Source organism: Symphodus melops (genome assembly GCF_947650265.1).
Source record: "Symphodus melops genome assembly, chromosome: 17".
Lineage (NCBI taxonomy): Eukaryota > Metazoa > Chordata > Actinopteri > Labriformes > Labridae > Symphodus > Symphodus melops.
In genome coordinates, this window is record NC_136707.1 from 16,987,712 (window position 1) to 17,013,622 (window position 25,911).

Below are 25,911 nucleotides of genomic sequence, written 5' to 3' on the forward strand. Positions count from 1 at the left end.
ACACAACCCCGCCGCGTTTTGTTTACACAGCCGATTGTTTACGTTTGTATTTCTCCTCGTGGCACACAGCCTTCACTGAAATAAAGCTTGATTGAGTTTTTGTAATAAAGAGCCACATGTCAGTGACAGAGTAGATGAACTGCTGGATGTCTCCCGGCGTTGGTTTTATTTGTGTCACGTTTTTCTCCTTTGTTGAATTTATTATTTAGCGGTTTGCTGCTATCATATGACGCTATTATGTAACGCGGCTTTTGGCATCCGTGTCATGTTTTGCGGGTAGGAAACAGAAAGGGAGGACCCAAGTGCAGAAAAAGTAAAATTTATTAAAAGGCAAAAAAACCAAAACTTACTTCAATAACAAAATCCAAAAAACTACAAGGAAATCCACTGGAGCTGGGCACAAACAACAGGCAACGACAAACACTCATAACAGACTGGGAAAGACAAAAGACAATGAACCAATAAACCTAATTAGCATGTCTTAAAAAAAAGTTCTGATTAAAAAATATAAGCAAGGGGGCGCCGATAGCTCAGCGGCAGCGACAGCGCGCGTACCATGTTGCGAGGCCTTGCTCCTCGCGCGGGCGGCCCGGGTTCGCGTCCGGCCTGTGGCCACTTTCCCGCATGTCTCTCCCCACTCTCTCCCCCTTTCCGACTCTATCCACTGTCCTCTATCAATAAAGGCAAAAAGGCCAAAAATAAATCTTTAAAAAAAAAATATATATATATATATAAGCAATATTTCAAACACATAAATAGTAAAATTGTAAAGAAGGACTGAAGTATTTCAGTTGTCTTGTTGTATATGTCAATTTAGTGAACATCCCAATTATTAAGCCTAAATGTTTAACTTTAAAATCACATGAATAAAATCCCCTATAAAAGCATTAGGGTCAAAGTTATTTTGCAAAGTTTGTCTCACGCCAGAATGTCTTTCAACTGTACGGTGTACCGCAGCCACCACACTTGGCAGGGGTTATACCTGCTCTTCCTGTGCAGTGAGTGGTGTAGAAGTCACTCCCTTCAGACGTCTTCAACTGGGGGGCAGAGTTGCATGTTACAGACCTGTAGACTTCACTGGGTTTTCAAGTGGGCACCCCACCTCACCGGTGTTTCGTCAACAAGCCCAGGACACCTCAATGGGGCTCGACAGCTGAACCAGCGTCCTGTAACTGCTCCCTCGGTCGTTCAGGACCTCACAAGGCAACTCTGCTCCCCCTCTCCCCTGCCAGCCTGGTTAAGCCACTGCTCATTCTTCTTTATCCAGAGCCACCTGGATGCTGTTTCCACCTCCTTTGAGATGTCTCTGACCAGGTTCTTTCGGGTTGCACCTTTAATCCCAAGCATCCCCAGTGCTCTCCAAAGGGACTGACCTGGAAACCCCCTGCACCCCACCTCCACCGGCAGGTTCCAGGCTTTCCACCCCCTCTGTTGGCTCTCTGTAATGAGGGGCTGATACTTCCCCAACTTGCGCTTGTGTGCCTCCTCGGTCCTCTCCTCCCAGGGTACCGTTAGCTCTATCAAAGCCACTTGCTTTGTTGCTGGGGACCAGAGAACAATATCTGGTTGGTAATGGTGATCTCCTCCAGAAACTTGAGTTGCCTTCCTAGGTCGACTCTCATCTCCCAGTCATCTGCCATACCAAGGATTCCTACACATCTGTCCTCCTTGCCTGCCCTTTCCCCAGGCCAATGAAGCATGGGCTTTTGCGTTTGGCCTTGGTTCTCTTCCGCTTCCTCTCCTTCTCCAGACCATCGGCTAGTTGCGCCAGCACCTTATCATGGCACCACCTGAATCTCCCCTCAGTCAGGCTTGCTCGACAGGATGACAAAATGTGTTCCAAGCTTGCTGGTCTCTTACAGTGCACACAGAAGGGGTCATCTGTCAGCCTCCTTCTCTGCAGATTTGTTTCATAAACAGAGCTCAGGAGGAACTTCAGCCGATGCCCCTCCATGTTACAAATATCCTTCCAACTGAGGGATCTTCCCTGGACACTGTCCCATCGGGTCCAGCTGCCTTGCTGCCTCATAGCCACTGCCCTGGCTTGTCTGCTTTCTTCCTCTACAGCCCGAATCTCATCTTGCACCATTCCTCTCCGTTCCTTTGCCTTAGCCTTCTTCCAGCTTGCTCTGGTAATGACTCAAAGGCCTAGCCTCCCCTGGGTCACTGTACCCATGATGTCTGCATGCTGTAGGCGCTCCTCCGCCTCCCTCAGAGCTCTGCTGGCCTTCCACTTCCGCCCTGTCTTTCTCCGTGATGTTTTGCCTGTCGCACCACCTGATCCCCACTATCGTGCAACATCATGGCCAACTGGACCTTGGCGGCCTTGAATTCCTCCACGACTGAATCTTGAATTGCCTGAAGTAGTTCTGGAGAAGCAGCTGTACCTTATCGGGGACGTGGTAGGCTTTAAGTGTGCAGAATTATTTTCTAAAAAATAAAATAAAATAAAACATTAGACTAACTAAGCACATGGCTTCACAGAATGACTTACAGGGCAAGAGAGTTAATTTAATATGAATTTATACATTGTAGACTCATAGAGAGTTCAGTGGACTATTAAGGAGAAGGTATTACATAGCAAACTATAAAACAACTTGAACATAAAGCATATCATGTGAGGCACCACAGGCCAATCAGGTATGATGTTGAGCCCACACTTTTACAGAACATGCCTTTGTGGCTATAGGCTACATCAATTAACCAAAATATATTTACAGTGATCAGGAAATGATATGCTCATCTCAAAAGTTGACATTGTGTCATGCACATTGCACTGCCATATATAAACCCTTATTGGCAACAGACACGTGATCATTACTATCTATCCAACCAGTTATTTCAATAACCCCCCCCCCCCCCACCAGCACAGTTGAGTCAACTCCACTATCAGCCTTGTAGTACATAAAGACCTAACATTCATTCTCTAAGGAGTTAGGAGTCCACCGTTCATCTCTCCCTGGATGAACCTCTGCCTTCCTTTTAGATTCTTGGCCCCTTTGCTGATCCACAGGTGGATTAGATTTATCCACACTTAGTCAAAATGACTACACCAGTTTTATATGACACTGACTATAGATAAACTGACATAGACTAATGACAAAAGTAAAACTGATTTAACTGTATGTCAGGACTCCACAACATGCTTTTCAGTCAAAACCTAACCTTGTCACATCCCCGGGTTAACAGTTTAGTTTATTTCTGTTTCCCTCATGTCTTGTGTTTGTGTTTTACTTTGATTCTTACCCTGTGTCTCGTTCAGGTCTGTTGGCTGCATGCCCTTCCCCCAGTGTCTCGCACTCTCCTGATTACCTGATGTTTCTCACCTGTGTCTTGTTAACTCCACGCCCCTTTCAGTATAGTGTCTGTGGGCCTTTTTCAAACCAACCCCTACACACTCCCCCTCCGTGACTCGCAGCTGAATGAAGTCCCCTCCATCCAGGTGTAGGGTAGAAATACAGCAGCAGACATTGGGACAAACTTCACTCTCTCAGGTGGAAACAGGAAGTGTGTGTTACCATGGTTACTCAGCGGCATCCTGGGGGAACGGCTTATTATTAATGTACGTAATACATTCTGTAAAAGTCGTTATGTAGATTATTTTTCTCTAGTAAATTTATATTAGCGTAGACTTATAGCAAAACGATCAGATGGAGCCCACATTCTTTATTGTAATTTATAATTTAATGTTTAGTTAATTTATTATAATATCAAAGAACAGGTTGTTGTCAATGAAAGCACAGACAAGGAGACTATAAATGAACATCACAGCTGCAAGACGTTTATTTTTTTGTCGCTGAAATTAAGTTTTACAAAGAAATCGAAAGTAAAACAATGATAAATAAATAACAGTGAGAGGTTGTCTGCAACATGATTTAATATTCTTTAGTTTTTGCAACAGTCCCTTTAAATATGAAACACAATGAAATAAACACGTCAACAGAAGGAAGAAAAGAAGAGGAGGCTTTTATTTGATACTTTAAAACAATAAACACGTGAAGTTGTTAACGTCTGTATGATGATAGTGTTTTGGTTTGTACAAACACTAACACATGGAACTTACTTTTGTATAGGTCACTCCTTCCGTGACTACCGGACGCAATAGGCGTTACACGTGATCATCAAGTGGGCATTGGTGCAGACTCGCTGGCGGAGGGTTTTATGGCCCACTACCACTCCCCACTAAGTGGTTTGAGACGGACTTAATATGGCGGGCCCTTCGCGTGGACGCGCAAACGGAGGGGTAGTGGGTAGGGCTAGGGTGTAGTGGACGGTTTGAAAAAGACCCTGTGTTTCCCCTCACTCCTTGCCAGTTCGTTTTGTCTCTTGTCGCAGCGTTACCAGCATTCTTCTGTTTAGCCTTCCTGTTTCTGTGTGTGTTTTTTGACTTTTGATTCCTGCCTGCCATTTTTGTACCTCTGCCTGGATTGATTGACTACCGTGTACCGAACCCTGCCTTAATTAAATGGATCTCCTCCTCTGTACGTGACAAACCTTGTGATACTGAACTATTGCAACAACTTAATGAACAGTGAGCATGATGTGAAAAATGACCACATGGTTTTAATACTAAAACAGAGAGAAACACATGGATTTTAAGGGGTGAGTTACTTTGTGAGTTGTAGCCTTTAGAATTTAAGAGACCAAAAGCAAGTTGTCCCAAAGAGTATATTCATCATATTAAAGAAGAAATTGAGTGAAAGCAGTACAGAAAATCTAATGTTTACACATTGGTGCAGACCGATAATGGGCTGAGCCAAACTTTTAAAAGCGCTGCTAGAGCCCAGTATGCGTATCTGACTTTACAAGACTGACAACATTAAAATGACTTGTCAATCCCTAAGCACTTTAAATGAGGTGCAGGCCAACTCTAACATGTCCAGGACAAGCCTCAGGAAGGTCTGGCATGAGCTGGATGTAACACAGAAATTCACTTTCAGATCTGAGTAGGTCAACAGTACAATGGAGGGGCATCTTTTAAAGCGTTTAGTTGAATGTAATAGCCTTACATATTTTACACATACATTTTCTACATAATCAATTAGGACCTATTTTTCTAAAGTTTAAAACTACCAGTAGAAAATCTTAATGGAATTTGACTCATAGCAAATCTCAATTTACTAGCCTAATCTTTCTTCTGGCATCTTGTGTGTGGAGTGAATTCAAAGCAACAATCAATGAGGTCAGGATCAAGAATGATGCCTGAGGAGTAAAAGGAGATGAATGTTGACAATGTTGCAGGTTTGACTCCGAAGCCTGAAGTTGTTTGATGCATGTCAGCCCTCTTGCATCACACATTTCCTGTCATTCTGTCAGTTATCCTAGCCAAATAAAGACAAACATGCAACAAATTAATAAACTTGGAAGTAAAGAAAGGAGAATTAAGTTAACACTAACAACTTAAAATAAGGTTTATTTACTTGACAAATAGTAGTCTAAGGTTATGGTAGGATTTAGCATTGAGTCAATGACCCTATTATAGTAAGAGACTAGCTGTTGTGGTATGACAATTGGCTTGATATAAGCTTATAACCATTGTAGGAATTCAAATGCTGTAGTGCGTCTCTCCTGTGGCTCTCCTGTGGCTTCTTCTTGGCTGGAGAGCTTATTGAGAGGCCACAGTCAATTAATAGGAATTCTACTAGTACTCAAGATGTTTGACTGAACCTTGCCAATAGGGCCTATTCACAAAGTAAGTGCTGAGTGGCTTATTAGAATAGAAACAAGACTCTTGTTAAAAGCCTGGCCAGAGAGCAGCAGAAACTGATGCAGTGGCAGCGTTATTTTTTTATTTTATTTTTTTAAAGTGTTATTGAAAAAAACATTTATTGAAAAATTCATTAAGAAATATTTTCATGACTTCCTGTGTTTTTGCTGTCATCATCTTTCCTCAAACGCAACATCAAGGTCAAGGTTTAATCCCAGAGGAGCAAATTGCAAATTCAGCAGTGAGTCTGAAATACACACAAACAACTATACACCAAATAAATATATTCAATCTGTCAATCCAGATCTAAAGGCTTGGTAATCAGACAGAAAACGAGTTATTACAACTTGGGAAAGTTTATAAATGAAATTATAATTCTATCTTATTTTGTCTTTGACAATTGACGTTTTCTTTCAAATGTTTTCTTGTTCCATTTGTATGTATCGGTTATATTTCCATGACAAAGGGCATCCATAGTATATGACAATATGGATGACATTATTCTGCATACAATTGTTTACATGTCCCAAGTAGGAGAGATAAACAGGAGGCTCTTGCCTAAGGACACCCAACCCAGACAGTCTGCCCAGGAAGTACAGTTATTATTTGACTTGAGGGCAGATGCTATTTAAGTAGAAACATTGCAGTGCAGTTTGTTGTCCCTTTGTTTTCCAAGATATGTTAGGAGCTGACTTGAGCTTTGTTGTGCTTATTGACATCTGCAGGGTAGTAGGCATGTTGGCACTGATGTAAACACCTTTGTTCAGAATGACAAAAAAACTATCAAATGGTCCTTCCACAGATCAGTCTCTGTCTTTAATGATCAGCGTATCTGAAAAGATTTGCTACAGTTGGTAATGAGTTTTGGTTCAAGGTACTTCAGTGTATTAGAGACACTTTCTGTTCAAATTCTAATGTAATTTAGAGTTCACTTGGTTATTCCAGCTAACTCCTTTCCTTACTTTTGTGAAATCAAAAAATAATGAGTATAATTTCAGATTATATGTGTATAAAAATAGACTGTATAAATTAAGCCTTTTTGTTACCACACGGTTATTTCTACTGATCTAGTAATGATCTTGTGAAATTTATTTAAAGCACACAGTGCAGTAAGCTTTTCTTGCTTACCTACTCCAGTTTTGTTGTTCCTCCTTGTAATCCTTTTTTTTTTTCCCACAAATTATTTAATTTAATGTTGGAATATCTTAATAGGATGTCAACTTCACAAACACTGTATACTGAAGCCATAATGATAACAGCATAAATACTAAAAACAAATAAGGATTAAGAACACTTGACTTCCCCTGTTATTTATTTGCCATTTTATACTGAAAACTTCAGTGTAAAAGAATCAAACAATAAAAGAGAGAGCTTAACAAACATTACCTGAGGTTATCTTACAGACTGTCAGGAGGAATCTAGCACTCTTTTAAGCCTTCTCAGGCTCCTCCTCACCAGACAGATTTGGCATGTCATATTTCAGTTCAAGGGCTTTGTGCGGTGGCTCATAAGAATCTGCCAGACTCAAGGACATACAAAGTAGAAGATTGATCTGAACAGTCTGCTCTATTTTTGTCTGTTCTCTGTTCTCCTAGTTTGGGGTGCGTACCAATAAAAAGCTTCTTTTTTATATACAATTGGAGTCCTGTGGAGTGTTTTGTCACCAGAGATGAGACAATACAACGATGTGGAACCACATACTGTTAATTACTAGGTGACAGCACATACAAAAAAAAAAAAAAAAAGACTGATTTGTCTTTTCTTCGGGCAGAAGGAGAAATCCATTAAAAAAACACAACTAATTCCCAAATTCTTTGGTTCAAAAATAGCAACTGTATTTTACTAGATTACAGGCTGCTGTCAAACAAGCTGACTAAAAAAACGAAAGGGGACCTTTGACAGCAGGCTGTGACCTTACTTCAAGACCTGTGACGTTATGACATGTGTATACAACACATGCTTGCCCAATGCCCCAACTACCAAATGAGGTCACATGGGTGATCTTTCTCAAGGTCACTTCCTTTGTGGAATAAATAAGGTTATACAACACAGGTAAACACAATTAATCAAAAAAACTAGAATTTAAAATACACCAAAATGTAAAATAAAATATAACATTTAAGAAGTTAAGTGGGATATATCTTTACTTTGTCATAATACATTTTAATTTTCACTCACACCTATGCTAGATACACTTTTTATTTAGCACTATCACAGGTCTGGTATCTCTGACATCTTGTTTATTGGCACAGGACTTATTTTGGGTCTTATCCTTGCCTAGATAGCAACTGGTCATCTATTCCATTCCAAGGCGATATGTAATCCCTCTTCTGCTTTTATGGAATGGCGCTCAGCCTAAATTTTATTTCAGACATCTGAGATGTGTGCTTGGCCTGCAACCGTATACCAGTGACATTCACATGCTTCTCCAAAACGTCCCGTGTCTGCCATAATGTGCTGCAGGGAGATTATAACTAACAGTGAAGATCATTAAGGAGATTGCATTTATTATTGAAACAAGTAGCTGACAGATCTGTTTTTTTAATGAAAGTTCATTTAGTGAATTGTGAACACTTTAAATCTGTGTTCATCATGTCCCAAATAAATAATAATAAAATAATGTTACTAAGTTATATCTGACGTTTTATTCTGTGAAAATACATACTTATTAGAAAATTTTAAAATAATAACCAGCAATAAATCAAAAACACATTATAGACCAGGAAAAAACAACCAAACAGACAGGTTTGACCCCATGTGTCCTGCATAAAAGACAACAGTGACATCTGGGGGCTTCTCCAAACAAGGAAAAGATAATAAACACAGTACTTCCACACCACCATATTTAACCTTGCTTGCTTGATCAACAGTATTCATGATCACATTCAAAAAGACTGATTCAGCATATTTCCATTTAAACACATAATGAAAGAAACTCTGCAATATTTCTATTGTATTCTGTTATAATGAACAACACTAACATCAAATCCTGCTCTTTTATAAACTCAAGTTTAAATTGTACTGTATGGCAAACATTAGTAACTTTATTATGGAATAGCGTGTGGGTTGGATGTCTGTAAAGGTCATCATATTTTTATAAACAGATTTAAAATATAGTCTAAAATAACTTTTTGTTTAAACAGACAATTTAGAACAATGTCATTTGCACCATACTTTTGACCTCTGGCCTAATGGAAAAAATACCTACTGTAACAAATGTGAGTACAAGGCCATATCAATCAATGTAAATGTCACAGGCACAGGCATAGCAGCAACATGACAAGAATGCATGACCATACTGAGCAGGGCACACCTACTAAGCAGACAGTCCCTCCTCTATAAAAGCTTTGTCCAGGAGTCACAATAACTGATAGGCTTCCAGCTCAGGTGAGTGCATAAACGTTGATTTATAAGTATTGTGTAAGTAATAGAATAACAATGCATTTGCAAAATGCAAGACCTGTATACATGTATGGTAGGCCTGCATGTATCTCTTCTATGACAACTTTCTGTGTTGCTCATATAGTATGTGTTTTAAGATGTAACATATTTGATGAAACATCTTGTTGCCAAATGGAGCCTTCCTCGCTGAATAAAGCACAAGAGAATTAATGTAAATGAACAGTACGAACCATATAATGTAAAGTTATCTCATCCATTGCCTTAGAATCATTGCATTTTATGCAGATTTAAGAGATTAATACATTTATCTGCAGGATTATGGACTCATGTTTAATTGTTTATTTAGGACTGAAAAAACACACCTCTCTATACCACTTCCTGTGGGACCAAGGAAGGTAAATAAAAGTACATTTCAGAGTGAAAAACAAAAGTTCAAAACAGCCTTTATTTGCCTACCTGATATTGACTTTTATATTTGTGAAACAGAGACAACATATTTTTATGACCTCTCTTTACTTTCAGTCTCTTAAGGTGCCATCATGAGCACAGACGCAGAGATGGAGGCCTATGGCCCTGCGGCCATTTACCTCCGCAAACCAGAGAAGGAGAGAATTGAGGCACAGACGGCTCCTTTTGATGCAAAAACAGCCTACTTTGTTGCTGATACTGAAGAGATGTATCTCAAAGGGAAACTTGTTAAACGAGAGGGAGGCAAAGCCACGGTTGACACAGTGACAGGAAAGGTAGGTGTAATGACTAAAGCTCTTACTATTAAAGAAGGACAAACTGACTATAGTTTTCAGAGGATTGTAATTTTTTTACTTTATAGATAGTTATAATGCAGAACAAAAATGGCGGGTAGTTTGGCAAACTTAAATGATATTTAATTGTATGTTTTGTCTCTTTTTGCATGTCCTATTTAGACTCTCACAGTAAAAGAGGATGACATCCATCCGATGAATCCTCCAAAGTATGACAAAATTGAGGACATGGCCATGATGACCCACCTCAATGAGCCTGCTGTGCTGTATAACCTCAAAGAGCGTTATGCATCATGGATGATCTACGTAAGCTAAATCTCATAATATGTATCTTACATCATATAACTGGGTTATTATTGTGTCTGTTAAGCAAATGCCTCAAATTCAACAATATGTTTTTCTTTGGTGTTACAGACTTACTCTGGGTTGTTCTGTGTTGTCGTGAATCCCTACAAGTGGCTTCCTGTGTACGATGCTCAGGTTGTTAATGCATACAGAGGCAAGAAGAGAATTGAGGCTCCTCCCCACATTTTCTCCATCTCTGACAATGCCTATCAGTTCATGCTCACAGGTATGTTTACAGTTACACAAAAGTTGTTGTGATCTGATGAGACTGACAAGAATCTCTACAAACAGTTAAAGTTATGTCTGCATGCTAAATTATAGATCGTGAGAACCAGTCTGTCCTTATTACGTGAGTATTAAACATTTCATTGGTAAATTTGCTTTTAAGAACTTTATGACCTTTTGGCAACTTACTAATGTCTCAATTCCCAAGTGGAGAATCCGGTGCAGGAAAGACTGTCAACACCAAACGTGTCATCCAGTACTTTGCAACAATTGCAGTGGCTGGACCTAAGAAAGAGACCGTTGGAAAAATACAGGTGAAATTTGTTTCACTAAAAATGTTCTGAACTGTTGATTTATGTTGGATGACTTAATTATACAACCTAATATTTTTTCTTTTGGTGTGTAGGGTTCGCTTGAAGATCAAATCATTGCAGCTAATCCTTTACTAGAGGCCTATGGTAACGCCAAGACTGTGAGGAACGACAACTCCTCTCGTTTTGTATGTATCCACATTAAGGACCTTTATGTCATTGTCTTACGCTTTGTTATCAAGACTGATACGTACTTTTCTTGTAAATAATTAGGGTAAATTCATCAGAATCCACTTTGGCACGAGTGGCAAGCTGGCCTCAGCTGATATTGAAACTTGTAAGTTGAAATCTGGCAGTTGGCAACATTGAAAATATAATATTATACAAATTAATGTACTTGTTATAGATTTTTGACATCTTTTCTTCATTCCAAGATCTGCTGGAGAAGTCTCGTGTCACCTTCCAGTTGTCAGCTGAGAGGAGCTACCATATCTTCTATCAGCTGATGACTGGCCACAAGCCTGAACTCTTGGGTATGACACTACATAATGAAAAAACAGTATTTGAAAAAACAAGAGGTTTTTTTTCAACATATACATTTTGTCTTACAGAGGCCCTTTTAATTACAACCAACCCCTATGACTACCATATGATCAGTCAAGGTGAAATCACAGTCAAAAGCATCAATGATGTTGAGGAGTTCATTGCAACAGATGTAAGACTACAATTTAGTTGAACAAATAATATACCGGTTAAATCCTTCCCATACCAAAACATCTTTGAAATGTACATTTTAGACGGCCATTGACATCTTGGGCTTCACTGCTGAAGAGAAAATTGGCATCTACAAGCTGACTGGTGCTGTGATGCATCATGGCAACATGAAATTCAAGCAGAAGCAGCGAGAGGAGCAGGGTGAACCTGACGGCACTGAAGGTACTTGTGTAAGAAATGTAATCTCACATCATACTACACAGAGCATATATGAAGTTCAACATCTCTCTGCTACAAAAATGGTCTTGCAATCAGAACATTATAGAATTGCTTACAGAACAGTAAAGACATTTTCTTTTGCAAAAATTGAAGGTGCATCATTCAAGACGATAAATGATTCACTATGTAAAGCAAATTACCTTAAATATAATCATCTAAGAAAAAAAAATAAAAGACAATTGGAGAAATATAGAGGGAGTAAGTGACAAGCTGCCTGTGACTGCCAAAAAAACATTTTAAAGTTTAGGTTTATAAATAGGCTTTATAAATAAAGTTGAGTTGAGAGGTGAGAGTTGAGGTTTCACTTTTAGCACTGTTTAAAATTAAGCAAATATCTAATGTGTAACACTTACTTTATTGAGTTACCATAGTTTTGTGAGATCCACTGAATTTTTTTCTCAAAAATAATTGTTTTTTCCTACAATCAGTGGCTGATAAAATCGCCTACCTCATGGGCCTGAACTCAGCTGACATGCTGAAAGCTTTGTGCTATCCAAGAGTCAAGGTCGGAAACGAGATGGTGACCAAAGGTCAAACCGTTCCACAGGTAAGAAAAGATTAAAAATTAAATCCTATTATTCTGTATATAAAAAGATAGAAACACAAGCATTTTGAAATGACATTAGTCTTATAAAGTCTCTAATCTCCTTGTTATTAGGTGAACAATGCTGTCAGCGCTCTCTGCAAGTCTGTCTATGAGAAAATGTTCTTGTGGATGGTCGTCCGTATCAATGAGATGTTGGACACAAAGCAGCCGAGACAGTTCTTCATTGGAGTCTTGGATATTGCTGGTTTTGAGATCTTTGATGTGAGTACTTTGAAGAGCTAAGAGTTGAATCAAATCAATGTCAATCAATTAATCAATCAATCAATCAATCTTTAATAGAATAACGTCAATTCACAACAAATGTTACCTGAAGACAGTTACAAATAAGAGCAGGTCTATACTGATATACTATTAATAAAGGTCCCATGTAGACAATGGTTTTACTATGGGACTGATGATATTTCAAAATTCAATTCAGTTCAACAGCTTGGAGCAGCTCTGCATCAACTTCACCAACGAGAAACTGCAACAGTTTTTCAACCACCACATGTTTGTCCTGGAGCAAGAGGAGTACAAGAAAGAAGGCATTGATTGGGAGTTCATTGACTTCGGTATGGACTTGGCTGCCTGCATTGAGCTAATTGAGAAGGTAAGTGAAATCTGTCATGGAGAACAGAAACCCTGTTTTCCGAGTGCCTGCTTGATAGTAAAGTCTGTCTATATGAAACAATCTACTTTCAGCCAATGGGCATCTTTTCCATCCTTGAAGAGGAGTGCATGTTCCCAAAGGCTACAGACACTTCTTTTAAGAACAAGCTGCATGACCAGCATCTTGGAAAGACCAAGGCCTTTGAGAAGCCAAAGCCCGCAAAGGGCAAGGCCGAAGCTCACTTCTCCCTGGTTCACTATGCTGGTACTGTTGACTACAATATCGCTGGCTGGCTGGACAAGAACAAGGACCCCCTGAATGACTCAGTTGTTCAGCTCTACCAGAAGTCTGCAAACAAACTGCTGGCAATGCTTTATGCAGCCCATGCTGGAGCTGACGGTGAGCAAGAAAAGCTCAGTATTAAGTGGTGCGATTCATCTTAATGAGACAAGTGTTTAGACAAATATCTATGGTTTTAGAAAAAATCATTTTCAATGTTTCCATCATTAATTTTCTCTCCAACAAGTGGTGCAAGATGGTAAAAACATTACTCAATTGCTGTCTTTTTTTCAATTCGAATATTAGAAAAACCAAACCATTTGATGATGGTTAACTTTATATGCAACCAGTGCTTCAGTTGATGTGTGAGATGACAATAATCTGTCTCCTATGTGGTTATTAAGTTATTCATGAGGGTACATTTTTTGGTTTTTCTTTAGAAAAATGCCTGAACATGGAATACCTAATTACTAATTTTTTTCGTCACTGTGGTTGTATAAAATAGATGCCTCTGGCGGTGGTGGCGGCAAGAAGGGTGGTGGAAAGAAGAAGGGTGGTTCTTTCCAAACTGTGTCTGCTCTTTTTAGGGTATGTTTAGGATTTTTTTTTTTTTTTGTAGATCTAAAAAAAAGGATTTGTCATGTTTAATGCTAACCTTTGTTTAAAAAAAATAATAATACAATTTTACCCCCAAGGAGAACTTAGGCAAGCTGATGACCAACTTAAGGAGCACTCACCCTCATTTTGTGCGCTGCTTGATTCCAAATGAATCAAAGACTCCAGGTTTGGCATTTAATAGTTTTTTATTTAACCTATTATTTCCTTAAAGAAAAAATAGCTTGTTCTAATTTTTTTTCTCTGACAAATTGTTCAATGTGCAGGTCTTATGGAGAACTTCTTGGTCATTCACCAGCTGAGGTGTAACGGTGTGCTGGAAGGTATCCGAATCTGCAGAAAAGGCTTCCCCAGCAGAATCCTCTATGCTGACTTTAAGCAGAGGTAAATATTCAGTAGAAGAAATCCAGGTTATGATGTCAAATATGGGGTGAATAAGTGAGGTTAGTACTACTGACAAAGTACATTTGTCTTGTAGATACAAAGTATTGAATGCCAGTGTGATCCCTGAGGGACAGTTCATTGACAACAAGAAAGCTTCAGAGAAGCTGCTGGGCTCCATTGATGTGGACCACACTCAGTACAAGTTTGGACACACAAAGGTTCATTTGTATAGAATATATTTACAGACTTGTATACATTACGTCTTCCTGTTGAACCCAAGAAGTCTGATGGCAACTTCCTTTACATGACATCACAGGTGTTCTTTAAAGCTGGTCTGCTGGGTACCCTGGAGGAGATGAGAGATGACAAACTGGCTGAGCTGGTGACCATGACTCAGGCTCTCTGCAGAGGATACCTCATGAGGGTAGAGTTTGTTAAGATGATAGAGAGGAGGTAGGATTCTCATTCAGTATACATAATTGTCTTTTAAAGTTTTTTTCAGTATGTGTTGATTTTTACAATTGATGATGTGTATTTTTTCAGAGATGCAATCTTCACAGTCCAGTACAACATCCGATCCTTTATGAATGTGAAGAACTGGCCATGGATGCATCTTTACTTTAAGATCAAGCCTCTTCTAAAGAGTGCTGAGACTGAGAAGGAGCTACAGCAGATGAAAGAGAATTATGGTAAAATGCAATCAGACCTGTCTACTGCTCTGACCAAGAAGAAGGAACTGGAGGAGAAGATGGTTTCACTCCTTCAGGAAAAGAATGACCTGCAACTTCAAGTGGCATCTGTGAGTTTGCTCTTTACTTAGAGACTCACAGTAAGGTTTAATTACATTTCTGATCCAAATTAATATGTTACCTTTAAACTCCAGGAAAGTGAGAACCTCTCCGATGCTGAAGAAAGATGTGAAGGGCTCATTAAGAGCAAGATCCAACTCGAAGCCAAACTCAAAGAGACGACTGAGAGACTGGAGGATGAAGAGGAAATCAACGCTGAGCTGACTGCCAAGAAGAGGAAACTGGAGGATGAATGCTCTGAACTGAAGAAAGACATTGATGATTTGGAGCTCACCTTGGCTAAAGTGGAAAAGGAGAAACATGCCACAGAAAACAAGGTTAAACATAACTAAATGTGTACATGATCAAAATTAGAGTATTTTTGGATAAAGGGTATCAGTTGTTTATACATTTTAAGTTGAATCGAAAACATTTAACAACCATTAATCCTGCAGGTGAAAAACTTGACGGAGGAAATGGCATCTCAAGATGAGACCATTGCCAAGTTGACAAAGGAGAAGAAAGCCCTCCAAGAGGCCCACCAGCAAACTCTGGACGATCTCCAGGCAGAGGAAGACAAAGTCAACACTCTGACCAAGGCGAAGACCAAGCTGGAACAGCAAGTGGACGATGTAAGGAACTAACAGTTAGTAGTTAGTATTCCTTCTCATGGTGATTCTTAATATTGTTCTCTGTCTAGTAAATTATGTTTAACTCTCATCTGACAGCTCGAAGGATCCCTGGAGCAAGAGAAGAAGCTCCGCATGGATCTTGAGAGAGCAAAGAGAAAGCTTGAGGGAGATCTGAAACTTGCCCAGGAATCCATAATGGATCTTGAGAATGACAAGCAGCAATCTGATGAGAAACTTAAAAAGTAAGTGAGATCAAAAGGTATTGATGACATTTGACAACAGTTTTACATGCAAATGCAACTAAAAAACAGAAATGTATCATTTTTTTTGTTGTTTTAAACTTCAAGGAAAGACTTTGAGATCAGCCAGCTTCTCAGCAAGATTGAGGATGAACAGTCTCTTGGTGCTCAGCTTCAGAAGAAGATCAAGGAGCTCCAGGTAGACATTTGATTCACATACCAGACCCAGGCAATCCAAACACATGCTTTATCTTCCAGTCAATAAGTCTTCATTACCGTTCTATCTAGGCTCGTATTGAGGAGCTGGAGGAAGAGATTGAGGCTGAGAGAGCTGCTCGGGCTAAGGTGGAGAAGCAGAGGGCCGACCTCTCCAGGGAGCTTGAGGAGATCAGTGAGAGGCTTGAGGAAGCTGGTGGAGCAACAGCTGCTCAGATTGAGATGAACAAGAAGCGTGAGGCCGAGTTCCAGAAGCTGCGTCGTGATCTTGAAGAGTCCACCCTGCAGCATGAAGCCACTGCCGCTGCTCTCCGCAAGAAGCAGGCTGACAGTGTCGCAGAGCTGGGAGAGCAGATCGACAACCTCCAGCGTGTCAAGCAGAAGCTGGAGAAGGAGAAGAGCGAGTTCAAGATGGAGATTGATGATCTCTCCAGCAACATGGAGGCTGTTGCTAAAGCTAAGGTATGTTTAAGAATTTGCATGAATGGATAATAATTACAGAATTTCTTGTTTGTAAGTATGATTGTCACTGCATTCCAGTCATTTTAATTACATCTCGATTTCAGTCTAATCTGGAGAAAATGTGCCGAACACTTGAGGACCAATTAAGTGAAATCAAGTCCAAAAATGATGAGAACGTTCGCCAGCTAAATGATTTAAGCGCACAGAGGGCAAGACTGCAAACAGAGAACGGTGTGTCACAAATAATATGAAGTCTTCTTTTCACCTATGTTTTTTTTTTCTGGTTAAAAATCTGTGTGCTGTGGGTTTAAATGGATTCGCGATTGTGATTATGCATAGTTATTTTGATAACTTGTTACTTTGTCAAAATGATCTTTACCTGATGGTATGGGTTGTAATTGTACATTTAATGTGATTTATTGTTAATGTATTCTTACCCTTCATGTATGTTACATTGTTCTTTTTAAAGAAATGCAACATTTCTATATCTAAATTGTTTCCTTGTGTGTTGGCATTGCAGTAAATTCTTTTTGTCGGGTATATAAGACACTGTTTGATAATGATGACTCTCATTGTTCTAGGTGAGTTTGGTCGCCAGATTGAGGAGAAGGAAGCTCTTGTTTCCCAGCTCACAAGAGGCAAACAGGCTTACACTCAGCAGATTGAGGAGCTAAAGAGACACATTGAGGAAGAAGTGAAGGTACAGGAACTCAAACTGCACTCTTTAATAAATGGACAGATGACTAAAATACAGATTGTAATAAAATGGATTTTAATTAAGATGTCTAGAAGCTAAAACACTGATCCAATTCACTTATTGCAAACATAATAAGATACACATGACAGCAAACATTTCAATTTAAATTACTTTTCTCAATTAAGGTATGAAAATGAAATGATTTTCATTTTATGCAAGAAGAATTTTACATTTGTATGTATTTACCTCAGTATGTTAAGATATTAGTTTAACACATACTTGGTTCTGAACAGGCCAAGAATGCACTTGCCCATGCTGTTCAGTCCGCTCGCCATGACTGTGATCTGCTCAGAGAGCAGTTTGAGGAGGAGCAGGAGGCCAAGGCTGAGCTGCAGCGAGGAATGTCCAAGGCCAACAGTGAGGTGGCTCAGTGGAGGTCCAAATATGAGACTGATGCTATCCAGCGCACTGAGGAGCTGGAGGAGGCAAAGTATGTCATCCTTAGCATTTCTTTTTACTTAATAACTACAATTTTGAGTCATAATTTTACCACCTTACAAAATGTGAAAAATTGCTCAAAAACTAAAATAATTTTCAGGAAAAAGCTTGCCCAGCGTCTGCAGGATGCAGAAGAATCCATTGAGGCTGTAAACTCTAAGTGTGCCTCTCTGGAGAAGACCAAGCAGAGGCTGCAGGGTGAGGTGGAGGACCTCATGATTGATGTGGAGAGAGCTAATGCTCTGGCTGCCAATCTAGACAAGAAGCAGAGGAACTTTGATAAGGTAGTTAAAGTAGAAAACCAACCAAACTCAATGTAGGGCCAGTTGCAAAAACATAGAAGTGAAATGTTTAATGCTTCTGTATCATTGTAGGTCCTGGCAGAATGGAAACAGAAGTATGAGGAGAGCCAGGCTGAGCTGGAAGGAGCTCAGAAGGAGGCTCGCTCTCTGAGCACTGAACTGTTCAAGATGAAGAATTCTTATGAGGAGTCTCTGGATCAACTGGAGACCATGAAGAGAGAGAACAAGAACCTGCAACGTACGTCAACTACTTTTAGATTAAGCATATTAACGACAATCCTAAAAGAATCTTACCATGTGAATCTTTCTTGTGTTTAATCTGTAGAGGAGATCTCAGATCTTACTGAACAGATTGGGGAGACTGGAAAAAGCATTCATGAGTTGGAAAAAGCCAAGAAGGCTGTTGAAAGTGAGAAGGTTGAAATTCAGACTGCCCTTGAGGAAGCTGAGGTATGTTGCTTTCTATTAAGTTTGTTGTTCATATAAATATTATATATGTATGTATTTTATATATTTTTTGACAAAGTTGCCCACTCATTTAAATGTAATGCCATACTTACAGTACCTGACTTTTCTTATAGGGGACACTGGAGCATGAAGAGTCAAAGATTCTCCGTGTTCAGCTTGAGCTCAACCAGATCAAAGGTGAGGTGGACAGGAAGTTGGCAGAGAAAGATGAGGAGATGGAGCAGATTAAGAGGAACAGCCAGAGGGTGATTGACTCCATGCAGAGCACCCTCGATTCTGAGGTCAGGAGCAGAAATGACGCCCTGAGAATCAAGAAGAAGATGGAGGGAGACCTGAATGAGATGGAGATTCAGTTGAGCCATGCCAACAGGCAGGCTGCTGAGTCCCAGAAACAACTGAGGAATGTCCAGGGACAACTCAAGGTGAGTTTTATACTGATTTGATTGAAACAAATAAAAACCTTGTAGATGGTTCATTTTTTAACCTAATTTTGTCAGGATGCCCAACTGCACCTTGATGATGCTATCAGAGGACAGGAAGACATGAAGGAGCAGGTTGCCATGGTGGAGCGCAGAAATGTCCTCATGTTGGCTGAGATAGAGGAGTTGAGAGTCGCTCTGGAGCAGACAGAGAGAGGACGCAAAGTGGCTGAGCAGGAGCTGGCTGATGCAAGTGAGCGTGTCGGACTGCTTCACTCTCAGGTATTTATTCTTCCAATGCAACAAAATAGCTTACATTACATTACACAATCTTATTGAACTTTGTTTGTCTTTATCACTTTAGAACACTAGTCTGCTGAACACCAAGAAGAAGCTGGAGGCTGACTTTGTCGTGGTTCAGGGTGAGGTCGATGATTCAGTCCAAGAAGCAAGAAATGCTGAGGACAAAGCCAAAAAGGCTATCACTGATGTGAGCATATATGTATATCTAACTTACTTCATTATGCTAACAGTCTGCTTCCATGCACTGACTAAAAAACATGGACACTATTAATAAGAGATTCTTTATTTCAGGCCGCTATGATGGCTGAGGAGCTGAAGAAGGAGCAGGACACCAGTGCTCACCTGGAGAGGATGAAGAAGAACCTGGAGGTCACGGTCAAGGACCTGCAGCACCGACTGGATGAGGCTGAGAACCTCGCCATGAAGGGCGGCAAGAAGCAGCTCCAGAAACTGGAGACCAGGGTATGCACATGTTTATTCGAAGCTTCTGTGTAGATTTTAAAAGCTCATTTACCTGCAATGAAGTCCTTCTACAAACCTCTGATGATATGCACATCACAGGTGCGCGAGCTGGAGGCTGAGGTTGAAGCCGAGCAGAGGCGTGGAGCTGATGCTGTTAAAGGAGTCCGTAAATATGAGAGGAGAGTGAAAGAGCTGACCTACCAGGTACTTTTTTTTAAACTCGAAGGGACATTAAGTACATCATTCAATGGCTTTGCACATAAGTGGACGTGAAGGTAATTGTAAAATTATGTAAAGTGTCATTAGTTTTTCCAATGAAGACAGGTAAGACTATCAAACAGTATTATCTTCTCCCAATATCTAGCTATATTAAGATTTCATTATTGTACTTATTATGCTCATTGTTTTGCACTTTTCGTGATGTCATATTTTCCATGAAGTTGTATTTGTCATTTTTTAACTGTTGAACTGGAAGAGTTTTGATACTTTTCCTGCTGCTGCTGCGTTTTTCTTCTTCACTGCTGTCTCAGTGACCCTTTTTTATTCTAACAGACCGAGGAGGACAAGAAGAACGTAAACAGGCTTCAGGATCTGGTGGACAAGCTCCAGCTTAAAGTCAAGGCTTACAAGAGACAGGCCGAGGAGGCTGTAAGTGAACTACAATAATGTGACAAATCATTCATTTGAACCAACAATGATAAAAGCCGATACAACTTAAAAAGATACTTCACCCATTTACATGAAGCTGTGTATCATTAGAAACATGGTAGTAGTGTTGAATGGTCGTGAATCCAACCCTCATTTTGCCCTGAGACGAGAAAAATATGTTTTTCTTTGTTTGAAAGTTTTCTTCATGTGATGCAAAAAGCATCATATTGCATCACATGAAGAAAACTTCCAGGCAAAGAAAAACATAAACATAAACAAAAACTGTAAACCCCTCCCAGGAGGAGCAGGCCAACACTCACATGTCGAGGCTGAGAAAGGTGCAGCATGAGCTGGAGGAAGCTCAGGAGCGTGCTGACATCGCTGAGTCCCAGGTCAACAAGCTGAGAGCCAAGAGCCGCGATGCTGGAAAGGTAACTTTTTCATTGAATTTGATATTGTCATATATTACTCATCAAGATTATCAGAAGCTAAACTTCTAGTTTTGTCATACCTTAAAATGTTAAATTGCTTTTTTTCATTGCTAAATGCTGAAAGTGTATTTATTCCCCTGTCTAAAAGTACTAGACTAAATTACTGTCTGTGTCTTTTAGGGGGCTGATTCTGCAGAATGAAACACAACACCAGCTGAAGAATTTCAAAAGAGTTCATACAATATGGGCCATTGAAAATGCCCTTCTATGAATCTTCAATAAATCCTCAATATTTCTCAGTTGTTCGTCTGTTCCTTTGAATTACCAATCTAACTTTGTAATTGTTGTCATTTTAATGAAGGACACTGGGTGTGACCGCTTTCATCATGTGCTGTTAAGACACAACACCAATTTACTGTGTTCATTCAGTAAATACATCACACGTAAGCTCCAGGCTCCATTTTCAACTCTCTTTAACTTGTGAAGAGTAAACATGAATTGGCAATCAGGTTTGGTAAACATTTAGCTCCGTCAAAGTCACGTACTTATCATCCTTTGATTTTACATGCAACATTTAGATTTGAAAAAGAAAAGCCATAAGTTCTTGCACCCCTCAAGCTCACAACAACATACAATGTATAAATCAATAGTTGTTTTTTTTTAATGTTGACATTTAACTTGGTGAAAATTAAAAGTACATTTTCATTGAATATACTATCAATCAATCAATCCAACCCAATCCATCTTAATGTGTACATTGCCAATACATAATAAATGTTATCTCAAGACACTTAAAAAGTGCAGGTCTAGACCTTACTCTTTGTTTTATATCAATTATTTCCAGCTCCATTCCTCACATATCCTTATCTATACAGCATGTATCATACTTTACAATTCCACCATTGCTATCTTTTTTTGCCACCCCCCTTTCCCTTTCCATGATGTGCCCTTTCCTTCCCCTTTTTAGGATCCCCTTTATGTGCTCCTGGATTTGGAGACGATGGCCTTGAGCAGACTTTTCTTGGACTTGCATGGCTTGGAGAGCATGGCCTGGACCACACATCGTCTTTTGGTACCAGGTTTAAGTTTAATGACAGGCGTCTGCCAGGGTCCGGGCTCAGAGGGATCACAAGGTTATCTCCGGGGGCTCCCAGAGTGAGGAAGACTTCAGGGAATGTACATGGTTGAATTATTTTCCTCTGCCCCTTTGACAGATAAGAATAAACACAGCACAGAATTAACTAGACATATTTAAAGGAGACAATAACTCCACACTGTGGCAGAGCTTACCTGCTGTGGCGTGAAGCTCATGGACACTTTCACTGTCACCTGCGAAGAAAAATCAACAAATCTTAAAAATAAAATTGTGTAATGCACTGTGGTTAGGTTACCTTGTATGTCATCTGCAGATTTAATATTCTCTTTCCCACTTCTAATATTATAGTATATTTTAACAAATTACCTGTCCTGATGAATTAAGCTTCTGATATTCTGTCTCAGTTGTATATGAAGCGGATTTAGGAATGGCTCTAGGGGAGCAAGACTCTCCATAAGCCATGTTGAGTTGAGTGCCAGGTGAGGAGCAGGCTTTCCTTGATGTTGTCGGTGTACTTTCAGCCACAGTGATGTGTGGAACAGCCTTATAGAAGAAACGAGGAAAACAAAAGGCAGGTGACCTGTCAAGTATAATCTTCCATTGTGGTTGAGATCCCTTTGTAAAAGCACACATTTCCATGTCAACATACCTTTCTTCTCCCTCACAATTTGTTTAAGCTATTCAGGAGCTATTTAGTTCATCTATTCAATAGGGGGAGTACAAGTATGACATGTCTGTTATAGACAGCCCTTAAATTACTGCATGGTTGGCACAAGAGTTTGCTTGTTTGCTTGCTTTGTCACTGACAGGCACATCCTTCATGCTAAGTATTTGTTCAGGGCATGACATTGAAGTATGAGGAACGTAAGGTTAGCAATATGACCTCCATGGGGTCCAGAGCCTTCAGCCGCTCTGCCCCCCACCTCTGGAACTCCCTCCCACCTGACGTCCGAAACATCGACTCTCTAACAATCTTCAAATCTCGTCTCAAAACCCACCTGTTCAAACAAGCCTACTCCCTCTGATTTCCATCCATGTCACTCCAGTTTTTAATTTAATTTTGTTATGTAAAACTGTTTATTATCTCTTTGTAAGTTTTTAATTATCATGTTTTATATTGTTTGTTTTTAACTCTGCTTGTACGGTGTCCTTGGGTTTTTTGAAAGGCGCCAATAAATAAAATGTATTATTATTATTATTATTAACATTTAAATACCTTCTTTATGTTTGAATTGCAAATTTGAATTTTGAAAAACTTACAGGGATTTCAGCCTTTTTATTTCTACCATTGTCTTTTCCTTTGGAGTTTCCACCTATCCCTGGTAGGGTAGGGAGGGCAACACGCTGATCGTCTAGACGTCGCCCCTGGCTGGAGGCAATGATCTTAAAGAATGTATCCGCTGCTGCACCTGTTGAGAAGAGTCAAGAGTTATGTCTGTGATGACTCCCAGACAGAAAACACATCGTTGACCTTCTGTGCCATGTGTGTTATTCTAACCTGTGGGCTCATTATTTAAAGCACTTCCATTGTGTGTGGGTGAGGCAGGTGTACTTCTGCTGGGCTGTAAAGAGCAACGCTGCTCATCCATACGTCCCCTTTGTGCATGATTTATCATCTTAAAGAATTTATCCTGCTCAGCTGGAGAAGCCTCCTTGAATAAATGAAGAAAGAAATGCAATATGAAGAGTTAACACACAAATAACTTAAAGCCAACAGAGACTACCGCTGAAGATAATCAGTCTGGGAATAATTTAAACAGACACAGTTGTTCTCATAGGTTACTGATGATGGGCTTCACGATGTCATTTTATTGTCTCAAATGATGATGAAAGAATAATTGTCTAAAATTGTCTAAAAAGCTTTCTATAATGCACCATGAACTCTCACCTGAAATTGCTGGTCAGTTTTGGTAGTGTTAAAGGAGGCAGACCTCTGGGGAGCATTATCAGACAAGAGTGAATTGGGATTATCTTTGCGCTGCGTTAAAGGGGTACCCAGATTCTGCAGGATATGGGGGGCAGAACATCGCTGTTCATCCAATCTTGAGCCCTGTGGGATTGGATTTATGGTCATAAAAGCACTCTTGAACTATCTTCTTCTTTTAATCTCCTAAAAAAAATGTGTTGAGGATGACAAAAGGACTGTCAATGATGGGGCCAACCTGGACTTTGGAGACCATGTAACATAAGTGGTTTGCGTCCTTGTCTGCAGGTGTAGATTTTGGAGTGGGACCTCCATTCTGTATTCCTGGCAAGGAAGGAAGAACTGCTCGCTGGTCATCAAGCCGTCGGCCCTGAGAGTTGGCCAAAAGGCTGAAGAACTGTTCAGAATTAGGACCTGAAAAGGTGAGAAAAGACATCATGTTTGGGATCAAATATATAATAGCAGATATTACATATGAGCATTAATAAAAGAAATCTGGAAAATTAAGAAGGACAAACAAGTTATTATTCTTACCTTTGGGCACAGTGCTCTCACTGGAAATATGTTTGGGCTTGGACTGGGGACTAACATTTAGAACACATCGCTGCTCATCCATTCGACCACGTTGTGAATGACTCATAAGATTAAAAAACTTCTCCTGCTCAGCTGGATTTAGGCTCTAGAAAGGGAAAAGGTTTACAGTGCATGTTTAGAGCATGTGTAGAATTCTTGTAATTTTAGTGAGACATACAAATGCCTGATTATAACCTGTTTTGGAGATGTGGTGTCTTTATTCTTTGGTCGTTCTATTTCTGAGCCGGGGCTGAAAGAGGCTGAACGTGGAGGGCCTGAAGAAGATGTATTCATGTCCTTTTTTGTTATTTGAGGTAAAGAGCATCTTTGGTCATCCATTCTTGAACCCTGAAAATGCAATTAGCACTTTTCTTCAGTCTTTTCTTATGGGGGGGAATGCTCCTTTTAAAAAATATTACAACATTATGATGAGGGAACTAAGTCAAATATATTTATATATTCAGAAACAAGGCAATTCACAGTGCCACAAAGAGCTCAACTCATGGAATAATGGGATTTTATACTTAAATCCCTAAAAAGCCACACTGTCAACTGGCCTTTAGATGACAAATTACACATCAACCCTTTCTATAAGAAACATCATTTCACGCTATATTAAATGCTAAAAAAGGAAATTTCATTTTTTTTAAAAAACAGACAAATATTGTTAAGAGTTAAACAGCGTTCCATAAATATCTTGCTTTGCAACCTTGTGATACAATATTACAAATATTGTAATAACAAGATATATATATATTTTTAAATTCGTTTTTACCTAAGCTCCTTATTGGAGTGATGGGTCAGTGGACAGAATCAGTAATCAGGGAAATAGCGAGTGGGGAAGGACATGCAGGTAAAGATCCACAGGTTGGATCCGAAACCCAGCACATACACAAATCGAGTACTGTTTCTATATCTGACATTTCTTAATCTGAAAACTAAAAGACACTAACCTGAACTTTAGAGACCATGTAACACAAGTAGCTAGAATCCCCTCCAGCATTAGATGTAGCTTTATCATTGTTTAGTCCTGGTAATGTTGGGAGAGACACCCGCTGGTCATCAAGCCGTCGGCTCTGAGTGTTGGCCAAGAGGTTGAAGAACAAATCCGAATCTGGGCCTGCCATGGAAAATAAATTATTCACTTTATGAACACATCAATTTGATTACAACTAATCTAAACCTGGATCAGTAAAAAATGTAAAGTGGACATTGCAATACATTCATGTGAGGCTTTAGATGACAAGCATGCTGCAATTTACAGAAAGTTTTAATGATCCCGTTTTTGATGTACCTGCAGGCTTTTTGTCTGTGTGTTTGGGCGTGCAGGGAGCACTCCTGCTAGGATTTAAGGAACAGCGCTGGTCATCCATGCGTCCACGCTGGCCATGGCTGATCATATTTATAAACTTCTGTTGTTCTTCAGAGGGCTCTGTCTATTAGAAACCAAATGAGGATTATTGACACAGTTGAATGGCATGCAGTCATTAAAGTGAGGCAAAAAAGTTAAATAATCTGAACAACCAGAATGACAT

At 39.7% G+C, this 25,911-nt stretch overlaps 2 protein-coding genes across 2 annotated transcripts; one reads left to right on the forward strand and one right to left on the reverse strand.

The window, feature by feature from the left end:
* Positions 1 to 9,648: 9,648 nt before the first annotated feature.
* LOC306838085 (myosin heavy chain, fast skeletal muscle-like) lies at positions 9,649 to 21,086 on the forward strand (the record flags this gene model as incomplete). The annotated part of the gene is made up of 39 exons (XM_079366036.1): positions 9,649 to 9,852; positions 10,033 to 10,176; positions 10,285 to 10,441; positions 10,537 to 10,564; positions 10,649 to 10,754; positions 10,847 to 10,939; positions 11,025 to 11,088; positions 11,186 to 11,284; positions 11,363 to 11,466; positions 11,549 to 11,687; positions 12,173 to 12,291; positions 12,403 to 12,552; positions 12,770 to 12,940; positions 13,033 to 13,339; positions 13,725 to 13,807; positions 13,915 to 14,002; positions 14,101 to 14,218; positions 14,313 to 14,436; positions 14,535 to 14,671; positions 14,762 to 15,017; positions 15,102 to 15,344; positions 15,462 to 15,638; positions 15,735 to 15,880; positions 15,986 to 16,076; positions 16,166 to 16,555; positions 16,660 to 16,786; positions 17,137 to 17,255; positions 17,546 to 17,742; positions 17,851 to 18,034; positions 18,125 to 18,290; positions 18,378 to 18,502; positions 18,634 to 18,942; positions 19,018 to 19,221; positions 19,304 to 19,429; positions 19,534 to 19,704; positions 19,804 to 19,908; positions 20,257 to 20,352; positions 20,652 to 20,783; positions 20,964 to 21,086. 39 exons carry the CDS (start codon positions 9,649 to 9,651, stop codon positions 20,982 to 20,984), a joined length of 5,820 nt encoding a protein of 1,939 aa, XP_079222162.1. The 3' UTR covers positions 20,985 to 21,086.
* A 448-nt stretch (positions 21,087 to 21,534) lies between these two features.
* LOC306838387 (uncharacterized protein) lies at positions 21,535 to 25,397 on the reverse strand. Its single transcript, XM_079366548.1, has 10 exons — positions 25,330 to 25,397; positions 24,572 to 24,724; positions 24,338 to 24,482; positions 24,042 to 24,217; positions 23,768 to 23,929; positions 23,378 to 23,531; positions 23,140 to 23,288; positions 22,246 to 22,422; positions 22,074 to 22,112; positions 21,535 to 21,988 (listed from the first exon to the last, which is right to left on the reverse strand). The coding sequence occupies exons 1-10, from the start codon at positions 25,345 to 25,347 to the stop codon at positions 21,689 to 21,691; spliced, it is 1,473 nt and encodes a 490-aa protein (XP_079222674.1). The 5' UTR covers positions 25,348 to 25,397; the 3' UTR covers positions 21,535 to 21,688.
* Positions 25,398 to 25,911: the final 514 nt, after the last annotated feature.

Bases quoted from the DNA above. Each gene is read 5' to 3' on its own strand.
- LOC306838387 (XM_079366548.1), bottom strand. The intron at 23,289-23,377 runs GTTAGAATAACA...TCTTCTCAACAG, and splicing joins TTTAAATAATGAGCCCACAG to GTGCAGCAGCGGATACATTC. The intron at 22,423-23,139 runs GTAAGTTTTTCA...TTCTTCTATAAG, and splicing joins ATAAAAAGGCTGAAATCCCT to GCTGTTCCACACATCACTGT.